A 15,902-nucleotide genomic window follows, 5' to 3' on the forward strand; every position below is an offset into this window, starting at 1 on the left:
TTTTTTTAAACATATTTAGAAGCTGTTTTTTTTTAAATATTTTTTAATTTTATTTCTAGGATAGAGAGAGACAGAGTGAACAGGGGAGGGTCAGAGGGAGAGGGAGACACAGACTCTGGAACAGGCTCCAGGCTCTGAGCTGGCAGTCAGCACAGAGGCCGACGCGGGGCTCGAAACCACGAACCGTGAGATCATGACCTAAGCGAAAGTCGGACGCTTAACGGACTAAGCCACCCAGGCGCCCCTAATTAAAAGTGATTTCTATATCTTTTAAGAATACTGATATCAATGCAGGCCTAGTCTAAAGGCTATCCAAAGCAAATAGTATAATCTTCCAAAATTCCACCATTTTCTTCTGGAAAGAAGTATTAGATTTTTCCCTCATAAAATAGGGATCACCAACTCAAATGCTACAGGAACCAGAAAGGTAACTTTAAATGGGTGAGACTGTCATGATTTAATTACAATTTATATTTTAATTATATTAAATGTTGGCAACTAATTCGATTTTTAAAGTTTATTTATTTATTTTGAGAGAGAGAGAGTGAACATGAGGAGGGGGGACGGGGCAGGGAGGAGAGAGAATCTCAAGCAGGCTCCCTGCTATCAGTGCTGAGCCTGACTGGGGGGCTCAATCTCACAAACTGTGAGATCATGACCTGAGCCAAAATCAAGAGTCTAACGCTTAACCGACCGAGCCACCCAGGGGTCCAAACTAATTCATTTTTAAAAAATTTTTTTAATGTTTATTTATTTTTGAGAGAGACAGAGTGCAAGTGGGGGACGGGCAGAGAGAGAGAGACATAGAATCTGAAGCAGGCTCCAGGCTCTGAGCTGCCAGCACAGAGCCAGACACGGGGCTCGAACTCACAGACTGTGAGATCATGACCTGAGCTGAAGTCGGAAGCTCAACCAACTGAGCCACCCAGGCACCCCTCAACTAATTCAATTTTTAAAAGTTGACCAGCACTGTGAGAACCTAACCAAACCTATTAGTTTTGCCTCTTTGGCCCAAAGACTTCCATTTCTTCCCATCTGCGTATAGGAGTAATCTATTGTGTACACATGAGCTTTTTCATGAAAATAGTTACTTTATATTCTCTCTTGAATTTTGATGCCAGTGAAACTGAGTGGTATTTCTCTTCTTTTTAATCAATAGGCATAAGATTTGTGATTGAAGTAACCTGTGTTTTAAACACACTGTATGTTGTAGTACTTTTAGAAGTTATTGGTGACACTTGTACAGTCAATGCTTACAATGCAGTAATAGCATCACAACAGGATCTGCCTGACAGAAGGTGCTGGAGGCCCTCTTCTTCCACTATCATCCTTTGCTGCCTTGATGGTACTCAGAGTGTCAGATGTGCATCCAGGTCTTCATGGACTATGTTATAGCAGCCTTTGAATGTACCTCAGCCTTTTCCCATAAATTCTGCAGCTAAGTTCCATGCAGTTTATGCACTCCATACTCCATGCCTATATTTTACATCCTGTGGCACTGAGTGGTACTCTTGAAAGAAAATGCACTTAATTTCCAAAACGGAATAATACCCTAATTATACTAAAGGCACCCATTTCTACATAAAACAAACATAGTGCCAGAAGCTTTTCTCCTCAGCATTTGGATTTATTTGAATGTGAACATTAAAATGTGCCTGGATAAAAATTCAAGGTTCATGTATTTCAAAATGTTAACTTCAAATTACATGAGGTCAGACCTCGGGATCCCCAAACCCTTCATAGAATGGTTACTAAATAAGTCTTTTTCCCCCTATTTTTCAAGCTTTATTGAGATACAACATATGTAAATTTAAGATATGCAATGCGATTATTTGATACAGGTATATATTGCAAAATGGTTACCACAAGGTTAGTTAACAGTTCTTAACTCTATTTTATTTGCTGCTCAGCATAGAGACTGTATTTGATTTTTCCTAACTTACATTATCTCTGCTATGGAAGTACAAAAAAATAAGTTAAGTTGTAAGTACCAATCTTATAAGAAAAGCATTTTTTAGTCCTAAGGCAAAATCTTCAAAATCATTTAACTCCTGTTTATTTTTTCCTCTCTTTTCAGATTTTATAACATAAAATCAATAAATACATAAATCACAGTAGTGATTGCTCTGCTTGTCCCATTCTCCAAATTAGGCTGTATTATTGTTATTTTTTACCTCACAAATATTCATGTATCCAGGATGCCTGAGGCACAATATAGATTAAGTAATCAATCCATGCACTCTTTCCACTTTAGTTTTTTGAAACTTTAAAATTTTAAATGTTCTCTGAAGTAAGGCATCTCTTTTTTTAATCTTAAAGTTTGGTGTAACTGAAAAGGCTAATGATCTGTTATCACATCAACCCTCCTGTCACCATCCTATAATTAATTAAGTAATTTCTACCCGTATTTGCACGGGCTTGTTTAAATATCTGCCTGGATTTTGAATAATAAATACTGTATATATAATTATCTAGCTAGGTGGGCTGTATCTTTCAAATTTTATCCATGATTCTACTTCATTCGGTGCTTAACAACTAAACTTTGAGTTAAAGTGAAGTTTTGAGCTAGGTTTTTCAGAATTGCATAATACTGGGACATATTCTCTGACCTTGGTCAGATACACACCTTAGCTACAATTGTTCAGCCTGTCACCTGATGCTCATATCTGTCTTTGATCCTTATACTTACTTAACTCTAAAAGGTATTCGTCCAGTGACGAGCTGACTGGATAAAATTCACACCAGTGCTTAAGACGACTCAAGTTAAAGTTTCACTTCCTAAAATTAATTCCACCTCTGAAGGTAAAGGGAGATGCTTTCCTTTACCTTTTTGGTAAAGCTTTTCCTGCTTGACTCAGAGCAGATCACCCGAAGCTGATTGTTAACACTTTTAAGCTATGGCAGTGGCTGAACAGTGCTGACGAGCCCTTCAGATACAGCCTGCAGAAGGAAAATGTGGTCTGGAAGCTGAGATTCTTTTCTCTCAGAGGAACCTGGATTCTCAGGCTTGGTCTACCTTTCTTCCTCACTTCGTGGTTCTCCTGGACCAGGCTTAAGGGACAACAGAGTCTCTGTTCTTTCCTGGTCTATGTGCCTATTTTTCAGCACTCCTTAAAGCCCTTCTTCACTTTTTTTTTCTTCCAAGATTTTATTTAAATTCATGTTAGTTAACATGTAGTGTATATTGGTTTCAGGAGTAGAATTTAGTGATTCATCAGTTACATGTAACACACAGTGCTCATCACAACAAGTACCCTACTTAATGCCCATCGCCCATCACGCATCTAGCCCATCCCCTTACCCACTTCCCTCCATCAACCCTCAGTTTGTTCTCTATAGCTAAGCGTCTCTTATGGTTTGCCTCCCTTTCTGGTTTTATCTTATTTTTCCAGCTCTTCTTCATTTTTAAAAATTACAGTAAAATAGGCATAACATAAACTTTATCACCTTTACCACTTTTTTATTCACCTTTACATTTTTAAGTTCACTCGTATAAACTCTATTTCACATTGTTGTTGTGCAACCCATCTCCAAAATTTCTTCATCTTATAAAACCCCAAATCTGTACCCATTAAATAACTCCCTCCAGCTGCTGTAACCATCATTCTACTTTCCATGTCTGTGAATTTGACTCCTCTGGATATCTCACATAACTGAAATCACACAGTATTTGTCTCTTTGTGACTGGCCTATTTTACTTAGCATCATGTCTTCAGGGTTCACCCATGTTGTAGCATATATCAGATTTCCCTTCCTTCTAAAGGCTGAATAACATTCCATTTCTTTATCCATCCATTGGTTGATAGACACCTGGGTTGCTTCCATGCTTAACTCTTGTGGCTAATGCTACTATGAACATGAGTGTACAAATATCTCTTTGAGACTCTGCTTTCAATTCTTTTTGATATAACACCCAAAACTGGTATTGCTGGATCATATGGTAATCCTTTTTTTTTTTTTTAATTTATTTCTAGAAGAGAGAGAGAGAGAGACAGCGTGAGCAGGGGAGGGTCAGAGAGAGAGAGAGTCACAGACTGAAACAGGCTCCAGGCTCTGAGCTGGCAGTCAGCACAGAGCCCGACGCGGGGCTCGAACCCACGAACCGCGAGATCACGACCTAAGCGAAAGTCGGCCGCTTAACCGACTAAGCCACCCAGGCGCCCCGGTAATCCTATTTTTAATTTTGGGCAGAACTGCCATACTGTTTTCCATAGTGGCTATACCACTTTACGTTCCTACCAGCAATGCGCCAACTCCCCAGTTTCAATTTCTCCACATTCTTTCCAACACTTGCTATTTTTTCCTCCTTCTCCTTCCTTTCCTCCTCCTGCTTCTCCTCCTCCTCTTCCACCTCCTTCTCCTTCTTCTCCATCTCCTTCTCCTTCAACAGTCATCCTGGAACACCTGGGAGCCTCACGCAGTTAAGCAGCTGACTCTTGGTATGGGTTCAGGTCATTGTCTCTGGGTTGTGGGATTGAGCCCTGCATGGGGCTCCCTGCTGAGCTGAGCCTGCTTAGGATTCTTTCTCTCTCCCTCTCTCTCTTTGCCCCTCTTCCACTTATGTGTGCTCTCTCTCTCAAAATAAATTAACTAAAAAAAACTTAAACAACCCTTCCCCCCTCAAACTAGTCATCCTAATAGTTGTAAGGTAATATGGTTTATGGTTTTAATTTTCACTTACTTAAGGATTTACAGTAATGTTGAGCATTTTTGCATATGCTTACTGGCATTTTGTATATCTTCTTTGGAGAAAAGTTTATTTAAGCCCTTGGCTCACTTTTTAATAGGATTATTTGTTTTTTGTTGTTGTTGAGTTGTAGGAGCTCTTTATTCTGGATATTAATCCTTTATCAGATATATGATTTGCAAATATTTCCTCCCATTCTGTAGCTCTGAGTGTGTTCTTTGATGTACATAAGTTTTAAATGTTGATGTCGTTTGGTTTATCTATTTTTACTTTTGTTGCCTGTGTGTGTGGTGTCATATCTAAGAAACCATGCCAAATGCAAGGTCATAAAGTTTTCCCCTGGTTTCTTCTAAGAGTTATACTTTTAGCACTCATGCTTAGGATTTTGATTTATTTTCAGTTAACTTTTGTATATGGTGAAAGTAAGGGCCCAGTGTCGTTCTTTTGCATGGACATACCCACTTTTCTCAGCACTATTTGTTGAAAAGACTGGCCCTCTTGTCAAAAATCATTTGACCATATATGCGAGGGCTTATTTCTAGCCTTTCTGTTAAATTCCATTGGTCTGCATGTCTTTATGCCAGTGTCATGCTGCTTGACTACTGCAGCTTTGCAATAATTTGAAATCTGAAAGTGTGAGATCTCAAACTTTCTTCTTTTTCAAGAGTGTCTTGACTATTCGAGGTTTCTTCAGATTCCATATGAATTTTAGGATGGATTTCTCTATTTCTGCAAAAAAAAATACCATTGGGAATTTAGTAGAAATTATATTAAATCTGTAGACCTCTTTGGGTAGTAGTGATAGCTAGCAGTATTAAGTCTTTCAATCCATGAACACAAGATGTCTTCCCTTTATTTGTGTCTTCTTTCACTTCTTTCAGCAATATTTTGTAGTTTTCAGGATACCAGTCTTTTTCCTCCTTGTTTATGTTTATTCCTGAGTATTTTATTCTTTTTGATGCTACTATAAGTGGAATTGTTTTCTTAATTTCCTTTCTGGATTGTTCATTGCTAGCATATAGAAACACAACTGATTCTGTGTGTTGATTTTGTATTCTGCAACTTTGCTTAATTTGTTTGTTAGTTCTAACAGATGTGTGTGTGTGCGTGTGTGCGTGTGTGTGTAGAATTAAAGCTCTTCTTGATGCCTATAAGGTTGGGGCAGAAGACTCTAGTTTACCCTGACTATTTCCTTCACTGACTTTCCCGGGCTTTCTTGGCTCTTTGTGCTGGAGGCGTCACTAATAACATCAGGGGAGAGATGCTATACTCCAAATGCTACCACCAGCAAGGTGCCCTGGGTTGGAATTTGGACTGAAAGGTGAACCAGTATTTTTAAGATGTATTTGGTGGTTGGTACCCCAATGCTGTAACCTTGTTCCTACACAGTCCTTACAATCATGACATCCCACCAACAGGAAAGTGAGTGCGTGTGAGAGGCCTAGAAGCCAGAAACTTGGGCCTTTCAGGAATTCCTTTGGGCCAATTTGAGGCAGAGCCTTCTTTCTTTTTTTAAAAAAAAAATTAAATCATTTTTAATTTATTGTTTGTGTGAGAGAGAGAGAAAGAGAGAGAGAGCCAGTGGGGAGAGGCAGAGAGAGAGAGGGAGACACAGAATCTGAAGCAGGCTCCAGGATCTAAGCTGTCAGCATAGAGCCCTAAGTGGGGCTCAGACTCACAAACCACAAGATCACGACCTGAGCCAAAGTCGGAGGCTTAACCAACTGAGCCACCCAGGCACCCCAGAGCCTCCTTTCTTGAACAGCATCTTGGTGCCTTTCTTGAGGAAGAGGGGGTGAACTGACTGACTCTAGGCTCTCAAGCCCATCATTTGCTGCATTAAAATCCCTGACCTGAATGACCAGTTGCACAAGGCAGCTTTAAGGAGAAGGGCCTCTGGGCCCAAGCAACTTGATGTGTGTTCAAAAAAGTATTTGATATAAGAGCAAGGAGTACACCTTAGTTGACAACAAGAGAATGTGGTTATGCCATTCCACTGTGTGTCTATCTAATTCTGTCTCAACTCCACACTAATGCTATCTTTCAATTCCTTCCACTCTGGGAAGGTTGAGCCTCTTGTTTGATATTCCATCTTTCTAGGGCCCTACCCACCACCTATGGTATGAGTTTCTTCAGACATTTCTGACCCACTTATTATAGAATCCTCTCTTTACCAAACTGATAGATAGAATTTGACCTAGAGGAAATTGAATTACCTGGGTTAAATCCCACCATCATCTCTCTCTGGGGGCATTAATCAGCCCTCAGAACCATCAGGGCTGTGTATTTGGGGGCTACTCTTAGGAGGTCTAGCCTGTACTTCTTTTTAACAGGTCTCCTGGGAACCTTATCCCACCATTTCAGGATCACCTGAAACACATGGTCATTGTGACCTAGATCATCCTCCTGTCAAACATCATCAACCTCCCGTAAAGTGGCAAAGAGAATACCAGGATTCAAGGTGATACTTGTGAAACAGGCAGTATAGAGCCCAGCCTATACCCCAGCCACATTTCAGTTTCAAATTCTGTATAGCCAAGTAGTCCAGGACCACAGAGTCAGTGTCCTCTCATGGAAACTGAAAGTCTGGCTTTGGCACTAGAAAAGAAGGATCAGAGAATTTCATGGTCTGTGGCATGAGCTTGAACTGACTATCATCAGGAGAAAAGAGTAACAAGAGGAAGAGCAGATAAAAGATCAGACCACTGTCTACATAATCCTATTTCCTGTTTTGGGGGCTCCATCTCAGCCTTGACATTTCTCTTCCTACCTAGGACTACCCGGATGCTGGTCCATGTGGTATAACATCTTACCTAGGTGCCGTCACCATCTTGCAGGCCCTACCCAATGACATAGCTGCAAATTAGGGCATCATGAAGCCCTCTTTAAGCCTTGGGACTCGAGGCCATAAGATCTTCTCTAGCCAACCCCCCACCTCCACCCTATGCTTCTGACAGACACATGGGCATACTTTAGTGTCATAGCTCAGAACAGTGACACATCTTCTGGGTGTGATTCTCTGACCAAACAGGGCCTGTCTTCCAATGTCAAGGCAAAGCCACTAGCAGACTGATCAAGCAATTCAAGAAAGACCTTTCCTTGTCTTCTTGGTTTCCTGAAAGGGATGATCTCAGATCCCTCTTCCTACACCATATGGAACTCTATTTGTTATCTGTTAGGTCAGTGGTTTTTAAAGGATTTTCCTTGGAGCTCCGTTTAGGGGGCACTAGAAGATGAAGCAAGAGGAACTTTAACCCACCCCCACCCCCACCCTCACTATTTTGGGTTCAGTCAGAGCAGTTGTCTCTTACATTTTGAGTTTCATCCTAATGTTTTTGTTAGAACAGCATATTCCACAGCCTTTTTTTTTTTTTTAAGAAAAAAAGAAAGAAAGAAACCAGTGATCTGTTCCAAAAGCACTCTTCTGCGGCTAACACTCCCAGAAGTGAAGCACACTCATTGGGTTGTACTCTCACCACAGAAGGTCGGCACTTCCTCTAGGATTCCAGCCACAATACATTATACATCCCTTCCCCCTCAGGATCACTGGACGGTAATCCTCTGGAGAGGGGACAGGATTCTGCTGAAACAGACTCTGCCTGTCCCATATAAACCATAGCCTCCACTCTCCACACAGACACAGCATTGATAGATACCTTAGGACCCCAGGGCAGCTTAGGCCGAACGCCACACCACCCAGGTAAAATATGGACACACACATAACCCTGCTGGAGATTCACTCTACTGCTAACTTCAGGGAGTCTATTCTTCCTTTTCATTGCCACCCAGGCTTCAGTCTATGACCCTCACCAGCCTTTTCTCCCTTGCACTCAGGACCTAGGGATCCCCGGTGGCCTAGCCAAGCTTGTCAAAGAGTAAAGGAGTTTGGGATGGGTTTTCTTGGGCTCTAGGATCTGAAGATGAAGCCTGAAGCCAAAATCTTATCCATTCCTTCTCTCTCAACTTATGTTGCCTACATGAAGCCACATCCTATTGCAGAGATTTCTGTTGGTGCAGAAAGGAGCAGGGCTTTGACAGTAGGCCCTGTGGGCTGGGCCCCTCTACGCTGGGCTCCTGGACGGTGCTGCTGAGACCTGACTTGCTAGATGAGCCCTGGTTTCCAGCCCCGGCTCTCCAGCTTTCTCCAAGGAACATATGATGCTTGCAGTCCCTTTCCTGGCATCTTTACTCCCAGAGGAAGAGGGAAGGCAGGGAGGGACCTGACTTGCTCTCAGGTGGCCATCCAAATCTACAGGCAGAACTTGTTCTTCTTAGTGTGAACACCTGGGGAAGGATCAGGGCAAGAGAACCAGGGAAGGCAGAAAGGAGGCAGTCGGGCTTGGTGAGGGCCTTGGAAGCTCAACGAGGGAATGAGGTGTTTGAGGTGGGAGTTAAGGAAAGGGGTCAAGGGCTTGGCAAGCTTAGGGGGATAATGCTAATGTTGGAGCCTCAGGACCCCAAGCTTCCTGCCTTTGGGAGGGGCACCCAAGTTGAGTTTGGTGCTAGACTTGGAGATTCATCATTCCAGTGTTCAATATCTGGGGATGAGGCAGTATGACGAGACAATGGCTTTCTGTGCTGTTTTTTGGCCCAGAACCTTCCTTGATTTACGCAGGAAGGGGCATTGATGGCACTGCCATCAGGCTGACTAGCAAAGGTGAATTTGTTTTCTCCTAATCCAATCTGAATACAAAGGCCTTCTCTGAGGACCCCTCCCTGAATAAGGCTGAAGTGGTCCAAAATAGCCTTTCTTGAACTCTAAGAACAGAAAGGTCAAACATATAAAAGATGTATATAGGGCTCTACCCAACCAAGGATATCAGCCAAATCATTTTCCACAAGAGAAGCAATCAGTCTTTCTTGTTTGTTTGTTTGTTTTTCCCCCAGGACCCAGGTTTTCATGGTGTATCTGGGTTAAGTTCTTTTCCTCTAGATCTGTCTGTAGATCATCCTTCCCCTCAAAGAAACCCAACCTTGCAGCCCCAGGGCATTCTCACTCCCTATACCTCTTCCCAGAGCTGGACTGTGGTGAGCTACCTACCTTCTTAAGTTCCTCTGGCTACTCTGGGGAGTTCAAGAGGACTTAGGGTCTCCAGGTCACTCCTGGATTTGTCCCCAGAGGACCGAAAGCTGTTTGTGGGAATGCTGGGGAAGCAGCAGGGTGAGGAGGACGTCAGGCGCCTGTTCCAGCCCTTTGGCCATATCGAGGAGTGCACCGTCTTGCGGAGCCCTGATGGCACCAGTAAAGGTGACTTGAGCTGACCCTGGGATTTCCTGCCTCATTCTGGACCGCATGGCCCTTTGGCCCCTGTGGCCTGAGCCACCGATCCTTCTATTCTGTCCCAGGCTGTGCCTTTGTGAAGTTCGGGAGTCAGGGGGAAGCTCAGGCAGCTATCCAGAGTCTGCATGGCAGCCGGACCATGGCGGTGAGGGCGGGCACCCGGGGCCCCGGGTGAGGCCGAGGCCGGTGGGGTGGGGACGGGCTCCTCCCCACACGCGATCGGTGCCCCAGCAAAAGGCCTAATGGGCAAAGCGCTTGGCCTAGGGCCAGGGCTGGGGTCTGGACTGGTCACGGCGGCCTCCCCTGCCCTACCCAGGGAGCCTCGTCCAGCCTCGTGGTCAAGCTGGCGGACACGGACAGGGAGCGCGCGCTGCGGCGGATGCAGCAGATGGCGGGCCAGCTGGGTGCCTTCCACCCCGCACCGCTGCCTCTGGGGGCGTGCGGAGCCTACACCACCGCGGTACGTGCCCGGCCCCAGAGGACACGGAAGGGCGGGTGGGCGGCTGGGCCAGGCCGGAGGTCGGGAGCCAGGGGAGCCGCCCGCCGCTGGGTCCTCCACAGCCGCCCTTCTTCCCTCCCAAAGATCCTGCAGCACCAGGCGGCCCTGCTGGCGGCGGCCCAGGGCCCGGGCCTAGGCCCCGTGGCCGCAGTGGCGGCCCAGATGCAGCACGTGGCGGCCTTCAGCCTGGTAGCCGCGCCGCTGTTGCCCGCCGCAGGTACTGCGCGCAGGGGCGGGGCGGCGGCTGGGACCCGGCCCGCAAGGCTGTGGCCTGACTCTCCCACCTCCTCGCCTCCAGCAGCCAGTTCCCCGCCGGGCGGCGGCCCTGGCTCGCTTCCCGGTCTGCCAGCACCCATCGGGGTCAATGGATTCGGTCCCCTGACTCCCCAGACCAACGGGCAGCCGGGCTCTGACACTCTCTACAATAACGGGCTCTCCCCTTACCCAGGTGGGCCCTCCGCTCCGCCCACATCTCCCGGAAAAGGAGTGGGGAGCGGGGAGCTGGGGGTAGGGGGGAGCAACCGCCCTGGGAAGGGACTCCTCCTCCTCTGCTGCCTATCACAACACCCCCCACCTCCCCGCCCGCCCACCTTCACCGTGGGCCTCGCGCCCCTCTCTCCCCAGCCCAAGGCCCCGGTGTGGCTGACCCCCTGCAGCAGGCCTACGCTGGGATGCACCACTACGCAGGTTTCACTTGGCGCTACGCGGCCTGGGGGGTTTGAAGGGCTCCAGAAAGGAATAGGGAAATTTGGGGAGGGGGTTAGGCTCTCTCCTGAGGAGTGGACACTCCCATCCTCCCCCCGCCCCCCCCCCGACCCCTGGGCCCAGAATGACCTCTCTAGGGGCGAGGGTTACCTGTACTGGGTTGAATTGGTCAAAGATGGCCAGGCAGATGGGGTCATGCTTGGGGGATGGCTTCTGGGGGTCACTGCCCACTCCCACTTCTGTCTCCAGCAGCCTATCCATCGGCCTACGCCCCAGTGAGCACAGCTTTTCCCCAGCAGTCTTCAGCCCTGCCCCAGCAGCAAAGAGAAGGTGAGGAACAGGGGGCTGGAGAGCAGGGCCTGGTGGGGCTGGGCACGGGTCCCTCCCCTGAACCAGCGTGCCGCTGTTCCTGCAGGCCCCGAAGGCTGTAACCTCTTCATCTATCACCTGCCTCAGGAGTTTGGTGATGCAGAACTCATACAGACATTCCTGCCCTTTGGAGCTGTTGTCTCTGCCAAAGTCTTTGTGGACCGAGCCACCAACCAGAGCAAATGTTTCGGTGAGCTGAGCCCCACCCATGGGCCTCTCCCACTCCTAACTTCGAGATTCAGTGCAGACCCTGAGCTTATCCCTCCATAAGGCAATGATTCCCAGAGAATCGTATGGCACAAAAGCAGGCTCACATACCAGTAAGCCTCACAGCAGCAAGCCCAGACCAGGAACAAGTCTATTTCAGGTTCACCAGGGAGAGTCAGGTGTCTGGAAGATGTTTGACCAGGTCAGGCTTTAGTTAGAGGCTAGCAGGGCAGAAAGAATATAGGTCTGGGGCCAGAGATCTCCTCTAGCCCTAGCTACAGTTTAGAGGACCAGAGTGAGAGCTGTAGAGGGAGGGAATTAACCCATGTCAGGGAAAGATAGGAAAATCCCCCAAGCCGCACATTCCCCACTGCCAACACACTCAGAATAGCTTCCTGTCCTTCTAAGAATTAAACCTTTAGGAAACTTAGGCCACTTGCCTATGTAAGTATGAGTGTGTATCCGTGTGTGCATAAGCACATGCAAACAATGGAGGGTGGGGGGTATATATTTGATGGGACTGGCAACAGGGGACAGGGACAGAGGGGGCTTGTCAGAGAGAAGGGATCATGCCAGGCAGAGTTCCCAGCTGACCTCTCTGCCCATGCCCCTGCTCCCCAGGGTTTGTTAGCTTTGACAATCCAACCAGTGCCCAGACAGCTATTCAGGCCATGAATGGCTTTCAAATTGGCATGAAGAGGCTCAAGGTCCAGCTAAAGAGGCCCAAGGATGCCAATCGGCCTTACTGATCTTCTCTCACTGACCAGCCACAGAAAGGTGAGTCCTTGGTGGACCCCAGACAGATGGGGCCTGAGTGATGGAGGCCCTGTCCGCTTTGATGTTCCTTTTGAGATGTCAGGAGCACCCACCTCTGAAAAAGTCTGGGAGAGAAGAGCCAGAAGCGAAGGAGGAATCCTCAGCTGGAGACTGATATTTCTCCAAGGATGGAGATGAATTAGACAACTTCCTTTCCCCACAGTCTGGGAGAGACAGCTATGGCAAGATCTAACCATTAGATCTACTGCAGGGATAGCCACAGAGGGCCATGGGAGTAGAGAAGTTGGGGGGGGGGGCAGGGCAGGTGGAGAATGAGACTAGAAAAGTCGGGAAGGGTCATGAGTTTGGACACTGGGGAGTTTAAGCAAAGAAGGGATAAGATGCGGGGGGCCTGGGATAAAGGCAGAGAGCATGGAGATGAGGAAAGAAGCAAATATGCTAAAGAAGCAGGGCCTGGTGGGTGATTGAGAGAGATGACAAACTCCTTAGGTTTCTGGCAGGTCCAGCTGCCTGCACCTTCTAGAGACCTGCTGTCTAGGAAGGTCCACATGGCCCTGCCTCACTTATGCTATCCCAGGGAGTCCTTTGGAGAGGGCGTGGGGCTGGAGTCATCTTCCCAGGAGGACCCAAGGTCACGTCAGTGGATCAGGCTGCTGCCTTGGCCCTGCGGCAGCTCTGCCCCTGGGGAGAGAGGTCCAGTTACTCACCTGAGATGTCACTGCTGGGACAGGCTGCTCCTTCTTGTCTTGCCCTCCAGGGTGACTTTTGCCTTTTTCTATTTTCTTTTGCTCCCTCTCCTTATCAACTAATACCCAACAACAGAAACTGAAGAGTGAGAAGAAAGGAAAGGAAAAGCACAGAAACGCTTGAGCAGCCCTTCCTGAAGGAGCAGCCACGGATGGAGGTGGATCAGACCCAAGGCTGGCGCCTGGGGCTCAGGCCACGTTAAGGATTGTTTTCACCAAGTGGGTTGTCCTGTGCCTGTGGCGTAGGGCGCAGGCTGGCAAGGCAGTTGGGGCTGGTTGAGGATTGACTGTCTAGGGGAACCAGCAGAGGGCCTTGGGGGTGCCAAGGGCTTCTCCGCAGGGGAAGCCCAGATTTACTTCTTTCAAAATCATATCATTCCTTAGAGTTTAGGGACCAAAGGACTATTGCTTTTTTAAGAATCTATATCTATATAAATTAAAACAAAGAAACAAAAAAAAAAAAAGAAAAAAAACACAAAAGAAACAGAAAGACAGTATAGAGTCTCATACAAGCTGCCTTTAAATATCCCTAGGAGACAGGGTGAAGGAGACCCTTGAAAGCCTCAGCCCAGGCAGAGGGAGGCTGTGGAAAGATTGTTCTGTGTCTCATTCCCTCTTAAATTGTCCCCCCCACCTTGCCTTTTTAAAACAATTAAAGACTTAAGGTCTAGGCTCCCGTGCAGGCAACAAAGAGAGTTACGGAAGCAGGGAACCCACAATCCTCAGACTCAGAGAGCATCTCTGAAGAGTTCCGTGAGGAGCTCTGGCCTGCCCTGGCCTTTGCTACCCTGAGAGGCCCCCTAGCCAGCTGGAGAGTCCTTCTTGACAGCCTTTCCCGTGGAACCACTGCTTCCCCAGACAGGAAGAGAGGGAGTTTTAACCACCCCAGCCTTTCCCTTCCCCATCCTGATAGACAGAGGCCCTGCCTTTGGCTGAGCCGAGACACCTCCTGTTTCCCCTCACCTTAAGTCAGCCCCAATGTCCCCTTGTTCCAGGCCACCTTCTGTCTCCAAGTCTATGTTTGCCCACCTGTAAAGTAGGTTCAGGATATATGTAGAGGGCCGTGACAACAGATTTGGGAGGTTTGCTATTGTATATACTGCCATTGAGAAGGGGGTACTTTTCAATATGTAGAAGCTTCAGAATTTAGAGGTCCCTCTTTACCCAGGACCTGGGAGGGAAGTAGATGTTTTGCCAAAATACTTCTTCATTCCTTTAAAAAGTACATCTTTCCTATGCAAGAGTGTCTCACATGTGCTTATCCAAGGTGCTTCTAGATGGTGAGCAGTGTTCAGCTTAGAAGTGGTGTGTGCTCTGTCTGTCCGTCTTTGTCTATCTGTTGTATTCAGTGGGTGCCATATAAAGCTGATCAATGGTGGTGCTTCCTGCCTGCTTCTGTGAGATGGGCAAAAGATTCAGCCTAGAACACCATGACTCACCTTGCCTTGGTCAGCCAGTCCTGGGCTTGCAGGGCCTTGCACATATTTTTCCCAGGAGGATCATTTCCCCTCCACCTCATAGACATGGAGCAAAGTGATCTGGGGTCCCAGCTGTGTGGTGGGCACTCTGATCCCCAGATGTGGCTGAGGCTGGAGTCCTCTGATCTGATATTACATCAGACAGTAAAGGGTGTGGGGGGTGGGGTTGGAGGGTTCCTCCTTCATAACAGAATCTAAGAAAACTTGTTGCCACCTGTTCCTCTGTCTTTGACTCATTTTTGGAGGGAATGGGATGAAAAATAGAGATGGTAATAGCATTACCAGGTAAGGTGCAGTGTATATCAGCCCATAATTTCCCGTCGGGAGGGGCACCAGTGTTGAGGGCATCGCTACACGAGCACAGCGCTGACACACAGACTGATCACCCTGGACAGAGGTGGACATATGGAGCACCTGCACCTTCAAACAGATATTCAAATGGTGGCACAGAGGCCTTTCAGTGCTAGGCGCTAAGCACTGTGCTAGGAGCTGGGTCTCAGGTGTATTATAAGTGCCTAGAGTTAGTGGGAAAGACAGGCCACACAGGGTGTGTAATCACAAGCAGTAGAGTATCTAATTCAGGCTTGATTGGGAAGAGAGGTCAGAGAAAGATTTCCTAAAGGACATGGAGGAGAGAAGGGTCTTCAAGGATGCATGGACATTTGAACAAAGCTGTTAGGACAGCTGCATCTTTTTGATAAATTATTTTTATTACCAAGAAATAATAATGATTACCGTGTATTCAGTGCCGATTATGTGGCAGCCAAGAGCCTTTTCTCATTCCTATCTCTATCCTGAACCTTAACTCACTACCGAGTCATATCAACACACTTGGACCAAAATGGCACTTAAAGTACTTTGCTTCATGGTTAAGAACTGGCATGGGGCGCCTGGGTGGCTCAGTCGGTTGAGCATCTGACTTCGGCTCAGGTCATGATCTCACAGTTCGTGGCCTCGAGCCCCGCATCAGGCTCTGTGCTGACAGCTAGCTCAGATCCTGGAGCCTGTTTCAGATTCTGTGTCTCCCTCTCTCTCTGACCCTCCCCTGCTCATGCTGTCTCTCTCTCAGAAATAAATAAAACATTAAAAAAAAAAAAAAAAAGAACTGGCAGACCATGTGCCAATGCTGCATAGGTCGGCAGGGGTTGGCAAA

At 47.1% G+C, this 15,902-nt stretch overlaps 1 protein-coding gene across 4 annotated transcripts in view; it reads left to right on the top strand.

Moving 5' to 3' along the window:
• Nucleotides 1–14,652, top strand: part of CELF6 (CUGBP Elav-like family member 6) — a 30,037-nt gene extending 15,385 nt beyond the window's left edge. Inside the window, exons 4-13 of one of the 4 annotated variants that reach the window (XM_039237867.1) lie at nucleotides 9,807–9,935; nucleotides 10,034–10,113; nucleotides 10,285–10,428; nucleotides 10,552–10,684; nucleotides 10,766–10,915; nucleotides 11,092–11,154; nucleotides 11,422–11,502; nucleotides 11,588–11,731; nucleotides 12,370–12,525; nucleotides 13,348–14,652. In XM_039237867.1, coding sequence (XP_039093798.1) covers nucleotides 9,807–9,935; nucleotides 10,034–10,113; nucleotides 10,285–10,428; nucleotides 10,552–10,684; nucleotides 10,766–10,915; nucleotides 11,092–11,154; nucleotides 11,422–11,502; nucleotides 11,588–11,731; nucleotides 12,370–12,497 — 1,052 coding nt within the window. In that variant the 3' untranslated portion in view covers nucleotides 12,498–12,525; nucleotides 13,348–14,652. Of the gene's footprint in view, nucleotides 1–9,806; nucleotides 9,936–10,033; nucleotides 10,114–10,284; nucleotides 10,429–10,551; nucleotides 10,685–10,765; nucleotides 10,916–11,091; nucleotides 11,155–11,421; nucleotides 11,503–11,587; nucleotides 11,732–12,369; nucleotides 12,526–13,347 lie in introns of those variants that run through there. The other 3 variants (XM_039237868.1, XM_039237869.1, XM_039237870.1) reach the window with 3 other exon arrangements.
• Nucleotides 14,653–15,902: the final 1,250 nt, after the last annotated feature.

Source organism: Hyaena hyaena, unplaced genomic scaffold (genome assembly GCF_003009895.1).
Source record: "Hyaena hyaena isolate Hyena2069 unplaced genomic scaffold, ASM300989v1 scaffold_130, whole genome shotgun sequence".
In the NCBI taxonomy this organism is placed as follows: Eukaryota; Metazoa; Chordata; class Mammalia; order Carnivora; family Hyaenidae; genus Hyaena; species Hyaena hyaena.